At 34.6% G+C, this 18,577-nt stretch overlaps 1 protein-coding gene across 1 annotated transcript in view; it reads right to left on the bottom strand.

Moving 5' to 3' along the window:
• Positions 1–18,577, bottom strand: part of Reln (reelin) — a 323,527-nt gene that overhangs the window by 150,350 nt on the left and 154,600 nt on the right. Inside the window, exons 12-18 of the mRNA XM_013034723.1 lie at positions 14,483–14,595; positions 13,093–13,301; positions 11,976–12,104; positions 10,770–10,879; positions 6,619–6,685; positions 1,699–1,932; positions 369–530 (exon numbers count right to left, since the gene is read on the bottom strand). Of these exons, the coding sequence (XP_012890177.1) occupies positions 369–530; positions 1,699–1,932; positions 6,619–6,685; positions 10,770–10,879; positions 11,976–12,104; positions 13,093–13,301; positions 14,483–14,595 (1,024 nt within the window). The remainder of the gene's footprint in view (positions 1–368; positions 531–1,698; positions 1,933–6,618; positions 6,686–10,769; positions 10,880–11,975; positions 12,105–13,092; positions 13,302–14,482; positions 14,596–18,577) is intronic.

Below are 18,577 nucleotides of genomic sequence, written 5' to 3'. Positions count from 1 at the left end.
ACAAAGGAGGAGGCAACAATGCTTGATAAGAAATGTACTCATTACCTTGCTCATGTAATTGTAACCTCTCTGTACAGTATTTTCACAATAAAAAATAATTAGCTTATATACTGTTTTGTAGAATGGGAACTTCTTCATACAACTACTTAAAGATAATGAAAAAATAAAAAATCGTTGGGACAAACAGATGAAAGTGGTTCATTAGTTATTCATGACAAGACATATTGATCTTTGTCTATTCATCTCTCAGTAAAAAACAAAAACAAAAACAAAAAAACAACCAAAAACACTTAAGAGTCTTACACCATTTGAACCATAATTTTCTCAGGAAAGAGATAGCATTTTTTTCCAAATGCTTTTCAACATACCTAGGTTCATGATAGCTGAGATATGAATAGTGTTCCAGGAGTTTCCAAGTAATCCCATTATCATAGGAATAATGCAACAAAACTCCTTCACCAGGCTGGTCAGGGGCTTTGCATGTGCTCAGAACAGACTTGCTCCCCAGTCTCAGTGTGAACTGGAGAAACCTAGACATGAATTACCTATCATTAGTGCTTGAAGAAACATTTTTATTCACAAAAATAAACTTTGGTTTTAAAAGAAATTCAGAAAAAATATGTTAAATAAGTCAGGCTCAGAGAGACAAATAGTGCATATGATTTATCTCATATGTAGAAGCTAGCTTTAAAAATACAAACATGCATGATAACCTATGCAGAACTTTATTCATTTATACACAAACTGACCAAAGTATGGTATAGTTAGTGGAGGAATCCAATGGTATTACTCCTCTGGACAACTTAAGTACTGTTTATTGAAATAAACCAGGAAGTGGAAATACATTTTAGAAGAGTGGGGCAAAGAAGGAGTGCATGAATGGAGGAAGGGAAGGTGAGCAAATGCAGCTGTTTTAACTAATGCAGATTATGTAAAAACTGAACTACATAATTTAAGAACAGGGATGAGAGAGGGAAAATGGGGGAGAACAATGGAAGAAATGACACTGATCAAGAAACATTGTACTCATAACCTAAGCTATGGAATTGTAACCTTATTGTGTAACTACATGGTAATAATAATAATAATAACAATAAACTGTTTCTGGAACAAACAAGAATTTCAAACAAATTTCAAATGACCTATCCCAATTCTGTAGGTTTCCATTCACCCTTCTTATTTAAGATGTTAGTAATTTCACTGTGAGAGGTATGAATATGGGTAGAAGATGAGGTCAATGTGCACATTTCATACAGATAAATATCCATAAAGTATAGCTCTATGTTCATACATATATGTACACTAGATACTTGTGTACATACACTTAAAATGTCAATCACTCTTTTACTGCATTATTTATTAGGCACCGGGGGAAGATGGGGAGTAAATCTAATCAGCCTCTGCAAGCTGTCAAATAAATAAAACTACATGAATAATTAACTACTGCTTGGCTTAAGAACACAGTTGTGATGCGAATATCTCATATTTTTAAAAAATCTAGTCAGTCATTAGTATCTCAAAATCATCTTCTAATTTATAAAAAATGAGAGCAAATTAACCCTAAATATACAGAACTCCATTAAATACCAGTTAAAAACTAGAAGATGTGTAAATCAGGGAGAAAAAAAAGGATACAAATTCAATAAAGAGCCAAGATTAACATTAGTATCTGGTTTCTGCAACCTTGGCTTCACTCACCTGGATTGTGAGCTGTCCAGAAAAGATGTAATCAGCTGACGCCTTCCATCTTTGTTGAAAACTAGCGCCTTACCACTGGCTAAGACACCACAACCAAAGCTGACTTCAGCACCACGGATAGAGTAAAAGTTATGGTAAGAGGAGAGCCTGGAACTGCCAAAGCTTTCAGAAATAAACATGGGGAATGTCTGGGATGCCATCTCACATGCTGGTCCAGAAAATCCAGGGTCACATCTGAGAGAAATACATGAAATCAAAGTTAAGCCACTGGGCCTTTCTGAGATTCCTCAATCTACATTGAGAAAGAGAAAGTCTAGAGGCTAGGATTTGATTAAACTGTAAATGAAGCTCATTAGTCTTTGTAAAGTACTGGATCTGAAAACATGATAAGGGCTAATTGACTGTAAACATTCCAGAATGGGCTTTACACAGCCCTACTATAAAAAAGCTTATGATTAAGACAATAATTCAATATTCTCCTTCCACTACTGCCACCAATTTATCTAAAATGTATCTATAGTCTACATGTAGCAACTTAAGCTCATTGAAAGGTATATGCATTTACTTTTATTCTTCATGCTTACATATTTCTGAGAGAAGCAACACAAATACCTTTAATAAAATATCTAAAAAAAGCTTTCTTAAAGAACATAAAAATATGTATTATGTAGTAATTATTTGGATATTTTTGGTAAGAAGTCTATTTTCAAATATTTCAGACCAATGGCCCTTTAAAGGGAATGTGTACTCTGAACTACAGAAAGTTCCATAGCAAAATGACATTGTTCTTCTATGAGCACGCAAATTAGCAGTGCTTCAAGAAAAGCCTAAGCTACGTGTGTCTCCACCTCCAACAATCTACTGCTCTGAAAATGTGTTGTGTTTATGTTAGCTGACTAGAATAAATGCAGAACTCTCCAAGTCTCCCCTCATCACAGCTGGATTGGTAACTGAATACCAGAAATATATTATATTTTAAGGAATCTATTTATCAGGAATTAACTTCGAATTCGTTTTGTTTTGTACTACACTATTTTTTTTTCTCACTACATTTATAATGTTAGGAAGACAGTGTCTGTTTTGGATGAGGGACCTCACAGAAGCATTCAAACTTCCTGAAGTCTGAAATAAATCTTTTATGAAACAAGTATACCAATGAAATGATATTTTGGCATGATTCAGAAGATTTTTCTTTACTAGTGTTACTAAAACTTGAGTCTATGCTGGGCTTCTATAGGATCCATGAAATGTGTGAATGTGTTTATTGTCAAATTTTATGTGCATTGGGTTTTCTTGGAGAGAAGGCTCTCCACTGGACAAGTAGAAACTTCCATCATAATGTATATTTTTACCTGTGTTCTTAGAGGAAACCTATTCTAGATATCTGATTTGAAATATTTTAATTGGGTTGTTTCTTTTATAAATTCATGATCATTGTAATGAATAAAATTATATACATATTCCTTTACAAAGATTTTAGTTGTAAGTATGCATATCATGGATGCATTTAAATAACCTGCTGGCACTGGCTGAAGGTTATAGTGCTGAATTACTGTTTTAAGGTTTTTTTTTTAGTTGCAGTTTTCATCAGTTTATCAAAGAAGATGCGTGTTAAAATTCTAAGACTTCATGCTATTCTAGTAGCATGCTACACTAGTAGCATGAAGTCTGCGGGTTGTCTTAGTGTCTTACGAAAACTTAGGAGTTGGGTGTTGATGGCTCAAGCCTGTAATACTAGCTATTTAGGAGTCTGAGATCTGAGGATCAGGGTTTGAAGTCAGCCTAGGCAGAAAAGTCCATGGGACTCTTACCTCCAGTTAACAAATAGGAAAGAAAGTAAGAAGTGGGGCTGTGATTTTAAGGGACAGCACCCAGGCCCTGAGTTCAAGCCCCTCTCCTCATTCTGGCACACATGTGCACACGCATGAATGCACATGCACACAACACATAAACCCAAACTTAGGGAAGGAAGAAGGAAAGGAAAACAATATTTACTGAACATATAAATGAGGCTTAAAACAACCTATTTTGCATGTTATCTTGTGTATATAGTCAGCCTTTGAGTAGTCAAACTATTTCCAAAAAAGGTTAAGAAAAATCAACTAAATTGGATCTTCTTAAAGTCAGAAAACTGAATGTAGTTTACCATGACAACAAATTGGAATTTGTATTCCCGATGAGACTATCTAGCGCCAGAGTGCATTTCAGGATAAGTGTGTTTTTATGCATCTTAAATATGTCTTCTTGGGACTAGTGATTGGGAAAAATTGGTGACTATTTAGAGATGAGACACATTTAGTCAATTTTAATATACTGGTTCTAGAAGTTCATTATTTTAAATAAAGAACTATGCATTTAGGGTAAATGCAGAAAAGAATGAATTTCATTTTTATCAAACAAAAACAAAGCAAAACAAAAAGTCCTTGTGGCCTTTGTTTTCTGGCAAAATAGGGTTATAAGCAATGAAATGATGTTCCCCTGACTTTCAAACCCCAGTGATTAATCCACCTACCCATAAATATAGCTTGCTATTCACCATGTATATCAGGAAAAAACCTGCCAGGGTTAGGACATATTGGGTGACACTTCTGAAGGAAATGCTTTGATGTTCTCTCTCTTCATTAGCATCTCTAACTGGGTTATTAGACTTATCAGGTTAGTGAACTGGCAGTTGAAAAATTGAGGCTTGGGATTGTAGATAGGTAAGAAAATGTTAGGGAGCAGAGGTGGGTGGGATCCTGGTATCAGCTATGGTAATAACAAAAGGCAAAATGTGTGTGTGTGTGTGTGTGTGTGTGTGTATTGGAAGCTGCAGAGGCTCTCAAATTCAAGCAGCTGCTTCTAAGAAATAACTAGCATTGATTGGATATACATTTCTTTTCTATGCTGTCTTGTTCATACTCAATAAAACATATTACTGGAAAAAAGAAGTGGCCAAATGTTTATCTCATTTACAAATAAACAAAGGCAATAAATATTACATAAAATCTTGTTAAAAGAGAGAAAAATTAAATTTCCAACTGAAAGTTATAGAAACTATTCTGTAAAAGTTTAAAGGCTACAATTATCAGGATGATTCATGGTGTCAAAAGAACAGTGTCCAAAAGCATAATGGTATTATTCACACTTATTTTAATATTATTTGAAATGCACCACACAGCGGATGAACAGCAGACAAAGACAACAACTTGAGAAAAATGTCAATGATTCATGTAATTGATGTATCCATATTTTGGCAGTAAGAATATTATCAAAAAGCATGGAGATATATGCTTGCTTTGAAACATAAACTTCTAAATTCGTCACGTTTTTAGAAAACATTTTCATTGTGCAGAATAATCTTTGTTAATTAAATTCATTAAAATATATTTTAAAAAACTAACCTTTTTAATCTCAGTGCTTACAAGTGTGTGTCTCATGGGTATAATTTCTAAATGATCAGGTTCAAAGCCCTTTTAGAAGTTTTCTATTCATTAGTTAATTACTCAATTTGTTTTTGTTTGGAGCTATTGAAAACTTATTTTTGTAACAAAGATTGCCTGTTGGTTCAGGAATTCCCAGGATATTTGATTATTACGTGTTAATACAGTAATGACACATAATGAATGTGATTATCCATTCTTGGTATACATTTAAGATAACTGACTAGTGGTAAATTAGACATTACACAAATACTATTAAATTTCAGAGGTGGAGGAAGAGATAGGGAAACCGGGCAAAGAGTGTACAACATTTTAACCAATAAAAACCTGGGCATTGTGGTACATGCCTGCAGCATGTAGCATGTTGAGGTCTAAGTACCAGGGTCCAGGACAGCTTGAGCAAAAATGTGGGATCCTATTTAAAAAACCACTATAAGCAAAAAGGGTTGGGGCTAAGAATTAAGTGTAGGGCCTGCCTACCAAATCCAAGTTCCTAAGTTCAAATGACAATACCACCAACAAAACAAAACAAAACAAAATCAAAACACCCGTAGGCTTATAAAGTTATGTCTAAAGATGATGAGTTCTCATATTAAATATGCTCAATTTAGCTCAGTTTCCTTTAATTTTAGGTCTGTGGATCAGTACTGATTTTTTAAAAAATCATTGTTGATATTTTTTGTGCCAATTTTGGGGCTTCAACTCAGGGCCTGGGTACTGCCCCTGAGCTTTTTTGCTCAGTGCTCACACTCTACCACTTGAGGCACAGCTCAATTTCTGGCTTTTTGTTTCACTAGAGAGAAAAGCCTTACAGATTTTCCTGCATGGGCTGGTTTTCCAACTGTCTTCTTCAGATGCTAGCCTCCTAAGTAGCTAAAATGACAGACATGAGTCACTGACACCCAACTCATTATTGATTTTTAATCAATATATACAAAGCATGCTAAAAATTAAAGTGTGAAGCCAGGCACTGGTGGCTCATGCCTGTAATCCTAGCTACACAGGAGGCTGAGATCTGAGTATCATGGTTCAAAGCAAACCCAGGCAGGAAAGTCTGTGAGACTCTTATCTCCAATTAATCACCAGAAAACAGGAAGTAGCACTGTGGCTCAAGTGGTAGAGATCTGGCCTTAAGGTGAAGAGCTTAAGGACAGTACGACCAACATATTCACACACACACAAAATTAAAGTATGACTCATGAACACTAGAACAAGTTTATGGGGAAGAATGTAACTAAAGTCAGAGAAGCTATCCATCCAGATATAAGGAATTCAAATTGTCCACAAATTTACCTGAGGATTTCTAAGCCTATACATTAATTTTGCTTACAAAGTGTATTGAAATTATACTTAATTTCTATTTTGAGTTTCCTACTTTTTGTTTCAAAAACATTTAAGCCAAGAAAAGTCTATCAAAGTAAATGAAAATGATTTTGGGCATTGATATAGAATGTACCCATCACATAGGAGAAGTGGACATATTATTTTCAAAGCTTACTTGCAGCCATGACGTGTGCACTGTCCTCTGCCAGAACAGAACTTGAGACATGATGGTCCAATATACACTGCAGGGAAAAAGAAATAATGTAAAAGATGGCAACCTAACTGGAAAACTAAGAACATCACTAGTATTTCAAAGCAGTACCTATAAAATATGGCCTGCTGTGTGTATGTTGGGTAATAGGAACCCAGGGTAGCATGCTGAGTGCTATGTAACAGGGTAGGCACTTAGTTTAAAAGCTTTGGAACTGTTTAACTTCCATAAATAATCCTTCTAGGATTTTAATGTTTCATACCAAAGAAAATAGGACTATATAATTTGGATTCCTTAACGGAGTCTTTTCTGATAAAACAGTTTCAGACAGGATATTAGTGCTTGTGTTTCGAATGTACATACACTTATATTCTTTAGGCAGAAATAAAGAATGTTGAAAGAAGAGACATTAATCAAGATGCAGTGTATTCATAAACTGCTTTGTTAAATGGCAATTCTTTTATACAACTACTTAAAAGATAATGAGCATTTTCTTAACAAAGAAACAGAAGAAGTAATTTCAAAAAGAAAAAAAGAATTTATAAAGGATCAATTTGATCTATCACAAAATGGAGATGCTACAGCTATACTTATTTTTTCTTCCTTCCTTCCTTCCTTCCTTCCTTCCTTCCTTCCTTCCTTCCTTCCTTCCTTCTTTCCTTCCTTCCTTCCCTCCTTCCATTTCCTCCTTTCTCTCTTTCTCCTCCCTTCCTTCCTTCCCTCCCTCCCTCCCTTCACCTAAATGCTGAGCTTGATTAACTATGTGATATTATAGACCTAAACTCTAATCCCTGGATTCCTGTAAAGGAGATAAATTCCTAGGAACTAAGATAGTCAGACTCCAAAATATTATAGGATATTGTCATTTTGTAATCAGCATAATCAATAATACATGAAATACAATAAACATGAGATAAAACCAATTAGTATTAGAGATACAATGATTAGTAAGATCTTAAGTATTCAATTTCAAATTCAATTTTAAACCAATTTGCCAATCATTACTACTTTCTTCCCTGTCTTATAATCATGGCAAAATGTTTAAAGAACTGTACCTTAAACTTTCCTGTGGATCCTAGAGCACATTACCCCTGGAGCAAATTAACAGGAGTAGTAATTCAAATGAGAGTAAAACAGGCCAATGGATAGTGCTTGGTGAATGAAACTGCTTATTTAGAAGTGATTAGATATAGAATAATGTTTTTCAGATATCCGATAATCCTGGGTCTACACTCAGATGCCTCTGGGAAAGCAACTTATCTCATCTAAGCCTCCGTGTCATTATTCTTTAAAGTGGGGCAATAATTTTTAGGAAAGAGAGTAAATGAAATGTTTCATGTTGGGCATGGGGCCTAGCACCACATATCTTCATTCTATTGTCTCCATTGTGCACCAAGAGCTGAGCAATCAGAAAGGGGCTCCATTTAGGATACAGAAAAAATAGCATACTTTTTTATTTTTTGGGTGGGGGGTCAATCCTGGGGCTTGAACTCGGCACCTGGGTACTGTTTGAGAGCTTTTATGCTAAAGGCTAGAACTCTTCAGACAAATCTCTACTTCTGGCTTTTTGTGGTTAAGTAGTGATAACAGTCTCACAGACTTTCCTATCTGGGATAGCTCCAAATCATGCTTTTCAGATCTCAGCCCACTGGGTAAGTAGGATTATAGGCATGAACCAATGGCGCCTGGATGGCATACTTGATTTTATGGCTGCAGGAGAATCCGCTCTAGGTCCTTTAAGAGGTAGATCATATTCTGTGAGGTTTACTCTGGGAGTTGCATTAAAAATAGGCGTAGATGTAGCTCAGTTGTAGAGTATTCAGAAGGCCCTGGATTTGAATACCAACCACATTCATATACATACACAAAATCAGGAATAGTATTAGAAAGTCAATGAAAAACATGCAATAAGAAATTTGGTCATTTTTTCACATTGACAGTGAAGTGTTTAAGACTTATGGGATGAATAACTTCACAGAATTCTTTTCTGTAAGTGGGGGGAAGATACAGATCAGTTTCTTGCTATTATTATTATTAATGTAACATAGGTGGGAAAATAAAAAAATGTGGCAACAGCATAATTTGTTCTATGATCTTCTGTTTCACTAGAATTTTCAGGGAAATTTCCGAAGTACCTCTTTATACCTTCATAGGAACTGGCTGTTGTGTATGGTACACATACTTAACATAATTAGGATAGTGACCTGTTTTGTTTCCTCCACTTTTTTCCCCCCTTGACACCTCTAGAATTCTACAGCAAAAAGGGGAAGGCTGCAGAGGTGTTCATTCACACACACATTTTTCTTGGGAAAGAGAGAGTAGGTATCTTCTTGCTTTATCCAGGAAGTCAAGGACTATATCCTCTTCTTGTCAACCCAGTACTTAGATCACAGGATGATAACAGAATTGAAGAGATTCTGCTATAGGTTCTACTTTTGCTAAACACTAATAACTATGTGGATGCATCATCAATGCATGATGAAGAACTCAGAGATGTATGGTACATACTTTCTAGCTCTGGTCAATTCTGTAATAGATGTCTTTAGGAAGTTGAAATAGACTTTCATAGCAACTCAAAGGCAGCAATGGGAGGGAAGGAATGAGAGGGAAAGAGGGAACAGCTTACACTAAGCACAAGGAAAGAAATGTAAATATCACCTGATGTGGAAGAAATAGTTGTATTGTCAAAGCTCATAGAATTCACAAACTTTATAGACCATGATAATAACAGTTTGTCTTGTGAAGGTTAAAATGTGTTTGTGACTTTAACTAGGTATCACTATTCCACAATACTGTGAAATATGTGAAATTTATGTAATCACCTAAAAAGAAATAGACTTCCATAGATTTATATGTGCTTCATTGTATCCTGAATTTCCTCATGCTTCATTTCATTATTAATTTTCAAATTTCTTTTTTGGGATTATTAAAGTTTTAATAAAGGTTAATTTTAGGACCCTTGAAAAATATGTCAGCAGGAAAAAATCTATTCATATCCCACTCTCCAGAGGCATACAGTTATTCCTTAGGGCTTTTTAATAGGTATGGTAATTAAAATGCATTGCAAGATATTCCATTAATGGACAAAACACCAATTTAACAAACTTAACTTCCAATGCTTTTGGATATACATTATGTTTAGTATCTATAACTCAGGCATTCTTTGACATAGGGCCTTTAATGGGTCTTCAATGTAGATTAAAAATTCATATTGGTTTATAAGTAAATTCTTGGCGAAAGTTACTGTCAAATTTTAAGACCTTTATGTGATGTTTCTCAATGAATGTGTAGGTTTGTCTTATTTTATATGACTGATCACAAATCAGTGCAATGCCAAATTTGCTTAAGTTTTGACATTTTGTCTCTTCCTGTCACTCTAAACTTGACAACCTTGTAGTATAAACCTTTAAACTTATTTACTCTGAAACAGAAATTTATATCTACTTACAATTAAAGTAAAGCACCAAAAAGAGACAACTATAAATAACATAAAATTCATAGCATATAGCCTCACATTTTAAAGTATCTTCTCTCACTTTGCACCTATCATATCATAAGTGGTACAGCCTTTAAAATGATGCAACAATCATAATCAGTTCATTTAGAAATTTTGTGGATCCAAATATTCCTTTCATACACTTGCTGAAAAGGAGTAGAAGGTTCACTAGTACTTTAGGGATGATAATCCATTCTGTGTAGTGTCTGCAACTAAAAGAGAAGCCTTCCAGATGTTGTGGTAGTTGTTAAGAAGAATGAATCTTATTTTAATATATGTGGAATGGCATTTATGGTAATTTTTCAAAACACATTCAAAGAAAACATTAGGATATCCCTTGTCATCAACTGTAGTTTTGAGTTTCAGGGTTTTTAAGCATTTTTAAATTATGTATGTCAAAACATTCTGGCATCTAATATTGCTGACTATACAGACTTGGTATTTTTCTGATTGTGTATCGTTGGGCTTCTAACGGAATGCAAAGGAGAACAGGAAGAAAGGGCGTTTAATGAATCCTGAGACCATGACTTAGAAATGTGATTAAGCCTGTGCTGACTAACAAAAGCACAGGAAGACGCTACATAAATGGCATGTGATTTTGACAGGCACAAACACTAACCATTATCAATTGCCCACATATTTCCAAGGATTGGTCCTGTCTGTCTCCAGCGAATCCTGGTATCTCGGGTTAATGCTGCATTAGGGAGGGGGATTGTTATTCGGTTCCACCTGCAAGAAATTTAGCACAAAATCAACCTCATAACTATGTTTACATCTTTTGAATGCAGTTTACAGGCCTGTAGTGTTCCTATCTTCATGTGCATTGAACCTTTGCAATAAAGTCTTTACATTTACCTGCGGAGTTTATTTCTAGTTTTGAAACAGGCATAGAACTTGTAAAAGTACTGACATCATGCTAGACAAGCAGATTCATGCCTTTTAAAGGGGATTAGGGACTCATTCCTAACTTTCAGATGTTATTTTTATAAAGTCTTTCAATTTTTTTAAATTTATTTTTAACTGTTTAGGGGACATAAAAACTTAAAACTAGACTCACTGACTGGGCACCATGGTTTAAGATAAATATACATACAATCAGAACTTACATCCATACTCAGACCTGAGACATTATCCCTTGGGAGGCTTCTATGCAGAGACAGGTACTGTTTAGCATAAAGTAATTTTTCAGTTGTTTGATACTTAACCCTAAGCACATTCAAAGAGGGGCTAAGACAGAAAAAGATTCTTGATCTAACTTTGCTGCTCTTACAAACATTTTTTTTTGCTGTAAAGTCTGTAAAGTGGCAAACATTTTAACCATCTATAATTTTATAACAGTCTCCAGAGGTGTATATTATCAGTCTTGATTTATTTGGAAAGAAGTAGAAAGTCAGAATAAATATTATTATACCGAGTAGATAGCTAAGTAAGATCTGAACCCAAAAATTAATCCCAAAAATTAACATTCCTCCACTTTTGTATACTGCCTCTTAAGTCTGTAGCTTGACAAATTTTGTTTTTGTTTTTAAGCAATGGCTATCACTTCTGATTACTGACAGATGTAGAAATGTAAAATCCACATAGTCTAAACTATAAATCAAGTACATAAAGAAATAACAGACTTCATACTTGTGATCCTGCATAATATTTATCAAAATGAATTTCTTTTTTCCTCCTCCCTATCTTCTTTCCATCTTGACAATAGTACTTGCAAGAAGTTAGGTTCCTGACTTAGGAAAAAAGATGTTAAGTCTCAGTATTATTCACTAGTTTTCATTTCCTGACAGAGATTCAAGTTTTTCAACATGTGAGAGAGTTTACTCACCCGCTATAGTTTTCAGAGGAATAAACGGTGCTGTGGGGCAGATGGGGGCCAGCACAGACCTCAGGTAAGCACTCAGTGTGGAGGAGGGACCAGGAACGCCCATGGTTGGTAGAAAATTCTAAGCTGACACTAAAAATCAGAACAAGAGCAATGCAACAAAAGAGGGACAAACAGAACAAATAAAGTTTTGGTCTTTGCCTAAGTATATTAATAATTTGTCAAACTAGTGTGAAGTTTCTTTTAAGATACATTTTCCTACAGGATTATTTTCTCTTTCACTGAAGTCTGACCAGCTTTCAAAGGGCAAACAGTTAAGTTACTGTTACAGAAAAAAACTATGTTTCAAAGTCAAGAAATTGTAACTTGAGCTTGAATTTAATAGGTGGCAAGGCAATTACCATGTCTCACACTGACACTTCATCCTGTGAAAGGGAACGAGCAAAATTCTTAGAAAGGATTTCTGCAACACTCCTAGCAAGTGAAACCCAGAAGCCATAACTCTTGAAGTGCTAATTGATTTCTGTACTTATTAATAGGAGGTTACTAACTAACATGAGGTCAAGCTTTTTCTTTTTTTCTTCTTTTTTTTCCAGTATTTTTTTCTCTCAGCTATCTGTTGTAAGGGAGAGCTGCTACAGAACGGGTAAACACATCTGGTGTTTAAAAACAAGCTGTCAGATTAAGTCCATTCCTACTTTAAAATCTACCTAACTATATCCTGCATATTAAATGAAGACTTTTTCTTCTGGGGAAATGTATTTTACTAATGGATATTTTATTAAAATCCAGTTAAAACCTTACTGTGGAATTCTCTCTGCTTTAATAGCCAACTACATTTATTCGTTTTTATTAAGATTTTTATAAGCATGCATTAGCAATGTAATATGGTGGGGGCTTCACTATAATATTTCCATACATGCATTGGAGCCCAAATAAAACTCACCTCCCCGATCCTTCTACATTCTCCTTATGTGTTTCATTGTTCTATTTTATCTGTACATATATTGACCATATTCACTCTCATTTACCCACTCCATTTACCCCCAACAGAGCCTTATTCTCCTGTCATTCACTTTTCTTTTTAGTGTAGATCAATTGCAAAAGAAGCGCTTCCTACCTGTTACCAGGTTGATGTGTTCCACATCCAAGATTAATTGAAAACTGTATCATGTGAGACAGTGTAGATGGGAGAACAGGCAAGACATGGAAAAAGTCCACAGCCCAGACATTCTTATTATGTCCTTGATGGTTCTTTTGTCTGAGACAAAACTTGGTAGCGGGAGTCTGAAGTTCAGGATTGATGACTACAGAAACCAGAGATGGAACCTTCCAAACAAAGGAAACTAAAATCACTCATAATCTTAGTCAATGTGAATTCTCTTGGATTCTGTCTTGTAGTCATTCAATACATAACTAACATTTACTGCATATTAGGTGAGGAACCTTGATTTCAATTTGTTCTTTCATGCAGAAGATGCTGTCTTTTAAGAGCATTTGTTCTAATAACTCAAAATTTCCCTTTGCAGATAGGGGGACTCCTTATATGTGATCTCTCTGGCTGAAGATAAACTGGTCTAAAATCTTTAACGGTTATCAAAGTCTGGTTATCTAGTTTATCTACCTTAGTATAAGACATTCACTTGGCTTTATTATCAATACTTTTTAATAGCAATATATTTACAAACTAACTAGGTATTCTGAAAACAAGACTCTTAAGCAGAAGCAGCCAGAGCCAATGAGTTAAGTCCCAATAATTTATATAATTGCCTTGGGTTGAGACATGCAGATGAGCAGAGCAAGTATAACTCTACCAGGCTCCAGCTGGAAAGGTTATCCACCATGAAACTCCAAGTGGTCTATCTTGGGTTACTCCTGAATATGGAACTTGATGGGTACTTTTTCTGGTTGTTCCTTATGTTGGCTTTGTTTAAAGTCTTAAAGCACCTAGATTACCAATGGCGTGGAGAGACCTAATCATGAGTGTGTGGATTTTGTCTCAGCCCAGATGAATCTCTTAATATAAAAATAACTTTGCACATTATGACAAGCAATTTGTATGATTTTGAAGATATTTGCAAATAACTCAAAATAACAACTGTCCCATATCCAAAAGACAAAAAAGTCTACTTTAATTGTTCTAGGTAGCAAAGAACCAAATTTCCCCACTGGAAAATGCTCCTTATATCTCATAACAAGGCTATAAGGCTGCATAATTAGTCACTTTTAGAGCTTTCTCAGGGGTTAGAATAACTGTCAATCACCACCTGGTTCAGCTTTATTGTTGTTGATGGACTCTCATTCTTTGTAACAAAATCAGATTTTTCCTTTGTAGTCAAAATAAGTTCAATGTTCAAATGTACAGATCACTATTTTAAAACTCTGGCAATTCCCTTATCTACCAGAAAAGAGATTTATTCTCTGTCTCTTGCATGATGTTTATTGTTTTGACTTTGGTTTGTTCATGGAGTCCTGAGGTAGTTTAATTGGCACAAAGATGGCATTTGTACCTTATATGAGGAATAGGAAAGAGTATCCAGTGCGATGTGATCTTTTCTTCCTTCTATCTTTGCATACAAGATGATATCATTTTCATGAGAGTCTCCTGGGTCACAAATTCCTCCTGCAGCAAACAAAGATTTCATGATGTTAGTACCAACTTGCATCTAAAAAACATCAAACAGAGAATTAAAGTCAGAAAAGAGAATAATTATAGTACCAGATGTCACTTAGGAATAACCGTAAACAGAGATAGCCAGGCCCAAGGAAATAATTTATGAAGATTCTTCAGAAGAATTGTGTGGAAGATCAAAGACTTGACATTTGTGAAGGCCAAAGTAACTATTTGCTTAATAGGATCTCTCAAATAATAGTCTGTGTTGAGCAAGGACTACATGACCCTATTTCAGACTATGCTAAAAAGATGTGTTCTGATTTTTAATAAACAATTTACTTTCTTATATGTGAGGTCTTTATGGCTAAAGTTCAGAACCCATTTACTGAGGCTTTGAAATAAATTGGTGACTAACTGCATAAAATATTTCTGAAATAGTGCAATACAAACTTCTGTCATATCAACAGTATTTTATGACATTTATCTTTATTGTAAATGCTATTCATTTTACACTTTTTTATATTTGTGAATCTTTTAGTTGCTGGCAGGTATGTAGTTTATTCCCTATCAATCTACTTTACAGTCACATGGAAGGATAATTAAAACTGAAGAATAAGTAAGATTATCCTGATAATAGACTTGAATAAAACAGCAGGTATGTGAACTACATAATCTTTTAGCTAGTTGGTGGAAGAACTGTGAGTAGAAGTCATTTTAGCCATTGGTTCTCTATTATTTTCATTACTGTACTGGGTCAATGCTTCTTGTAATTTTGGCTCCTATAAATTGTCAGGAAATTCAAGGATGATATATCTGACTAGACACCTCTTCCCACCCACTTATCCTTCATAACTAATCATAGCAATAAGGGTGGATATGTAGAGAGATTTCCTGTAAAATACTCTATCTCTAAAGTACAAAGGTTGTAACATGAACTTTCCCCCTTATTATCTTTCTGGAAAAAATACTTTATTTCTTAAATCAACTACTATGTACTATTGGGATAATACTATATGTCACTACCCTACTGCTAATGATGCTCTAAGACAACCTTAAAATTCTAGGTCCCTGTTGAAAGTTAATTTAGGAAAATTAACGAATAATGGTTGAGATAGCATCTGAAATTAACTACACCAAAAAAATAAATTGGTTATAAATGTCTGCTTCAAACTCAATCTGGGTAACTGGATCTGATCTTGGGAAGAAATCTCTTGTAAGTGATGTTAAGTAAGAAAGCTAGATACAGTCTAAGTGGCACAAGAAATTTCATTGCAACAGAAGGAATATTAGTCAAAACCACAAATATCATAGAGACAGATTTTGGTAGAGTATCCATACTTTGGAAGGAAAAGAAGTGTTCTTAGTAACCAAAGCAAGTTAAGTCTTCCCAAAAGACTTCTTTTGGCAAAATGTATCCTGCAGTTCAGAAGTATACATCTGGTTATCACAGTTTTAGAACCCTTACCATTAAAATAACTGAGAAACAGATATATATTTGATATGATTATTGCTGAGAATTGGAATTTGTCCATAAGCATCTTCTAGGTTTATAGCATGAGCTTCAGGATCTCACTTCTGGGGTCATTAAACAAATTATGTGAATCTGAGACCGACACAGTTGAATTTAGTGATTCCATTAAAGTCAACTGCAAAGCCCATCTGGATTGGCAGGCTGTATTATTTATGTAACATCCTTAGTGCACCTTCCTAAGCATAGCAATATTTAGATTTCTAATCAAATAGCTTAATACTGGAGGATTCTGGAAGTGAGATTGCTGACATAGCATCTAGCTAAGCTATATTCTCAATATGTTGCTATGTTCCTAGATCAGTAGTACAGGATGGAGCTGTGGGAAATTAGCTTCCACATTTGGTGGAAAAGTTGTTTGAATAAATTGAATATTCCAGTTCATTTTTGCACTATATTTATTTATTTTTATCTTTTTTATTGTGAAAATACCATACACAGGGGTTACAATTACATGGGCAAGATAATAAGTACATTTCTTATCAAGCATTGTTGCCTCCTCCTTTGTTTCCCCTTCACATCCCTTCCCATCTCTCCCCCTCTCCTCACCCGCCCCCCTCATCCTTCCCCCCAGGCCAAAGTTGTAAAGTTCCTTTTTCGACATAACGATGTACTATATTTATATTTCAGATATTTTGGAGAACATCTTCACAATAACATTTTTCATTCCCAAGGAAATTTGTAGCTTTTCAGTTTCATAAATAATTGATACTGTAAATGGCACTATGTGGACCAAGGTTTCTTTGGGGAAAGATGGATGGTATATTAATAGCATTAAAGTAATTTTGACACTTTTATTGAGTATTTACTAAATGCCACAATCCAGTAAATTAAAGATAAGTATTATTTTTCTCATTTCATATTAATATATGTAAAACTGTAAAACTGTGTAAAACTGTGACTAAGAAAGTTACATAACAGACTCAAAGTTAAGTCAATATCTAATGTTATTCTGCTTGATTTTAAGCCTATCACATTACTCAGTAAGGAAGCCTTAGATGATGGTATTTGTAAAGCTCTGACATCTGCCATGGTATAATGTTAGGCATATATAACTTGGTATGTAATTAGTATTCACTGGATTAAGTAATCTGAACTGAGAATGGAAAATCCAGATATGGTAACAATATCACTCTAACTGGTGTTTATCATTCAAGGTTAACAACCTTAAAGAAAATCCTGTTTTTTTTTTACATTTATACTTTTCAGTATCTCATTACATAATTCAGTCTAATTAATACAGTTGGTGAAGTTATCATTTACAACTAGTAATTGATAGTTTCTGTGAAGGAAGTTCCACACAAAAACCAAAATTTCCTTGTTGGAAATCAATTTTTATTGTGTTAACCATATATTAGATTTATCAAGAAAGAACCAAGAAAGTGAAAAGTCATAGGCAGCAGGGTGTAGTGCACAACACCCAAAGACATAGGACCTGAACTATCAATTCACTATATATTAACTTGTTCCCTGAATCCGTTTTTCTCTGTTCTCCTAAGAACAGTCTGTGAACTGTGTCTGCTTCTCAGAGAGAACAGAAACACATGTGGGAGTTTTTCCCATCCCAAAATGACAGAAGAAGAAAGTCCAAAAAGAAGCAAGATGTTCAAGTGGTGACAGACTTTATCTGAAAGATCCTTTTGGGGGCAATTTATCAGTGCTGTGAAGTTTTAGTGACAGCAGCTTCTGCAGTAAGCGACAGATTCTTGCTTGGCTTTGTAGCCTTTTCTGCACTGTGGAAAGGTTGACGCATGGGGCATCTTTACAACAATTAAAGTATAAAAATATTTGAAAGGGTGAACCAATGCAACAGCGATACTCATAAGATAGTACGTCACAAATGAACTGTACAACTTGGGGGAGGGGGCTTAGGGGAAGGGAAAGCGGGAGAAAAATGAGGGAGGGGTAGCAAATTTGACAAGTAAGGTACTCACTCCCTTACATATGTAATTGTAACCCCTCTGTGCATCACATTGATAATAAAATTAAATTTTAAAAAATTAAGTAGAAGCTAGGTGGATGGACAGCTTTAAAGTATTTTAAATACTGTTTTAAGAAGCTTTTAAAATGATTTATTTCCATAAGGAATTTTGTTTTACTATTTGTGGGACAGTGGACTAGAAGGGGAAATGCATTTCGACTTAAAAAGTCTTGCAATTAAATGAGAAAAACAAGATTAAAATATAGTTGTTTTCCTTATTCGGTTTGCTTTCCATGGTTTGTTACCCATGGCAAACACAACCTGAAAATATTACTTATTTTAACTCTTTGGAAAGAGAGACTACATTCACATACCATCTGCAGTTTATTATATATTATAATTGTATTAATTTCATACTGTATCTAATTTATAAATCAACCTCATTTATCTCTATGTATAGAACAATAAAGCACACATACATATATACACATAAGAGTAGAGTTACTATATAATTACTTGAGCATAGTTATTATATAATTACT

The sequence above is a fragment of the Dipodomys ordii genome, unplaced genomic scaffold, assembly GCF_000151885.1.
Source record: "Dipodomys ordii isolate 6190 unplaced genomic scaffold, Dord_2.0 Scaffold195, whole genome shotgun sequence".
In the NCBI taxonomy this organism is placed as follows: Eukaryota; Metazoa; Chordata; class Mammalia; order Rodentia; family Heteromyidae; genus Dipodomys; species Dipodomys ordii.
The sequence above is the reverse complement of the archived record's forward strand: the minus strand, read 5'-3'. Positions and strand labels throughout refer to the sequence as shown.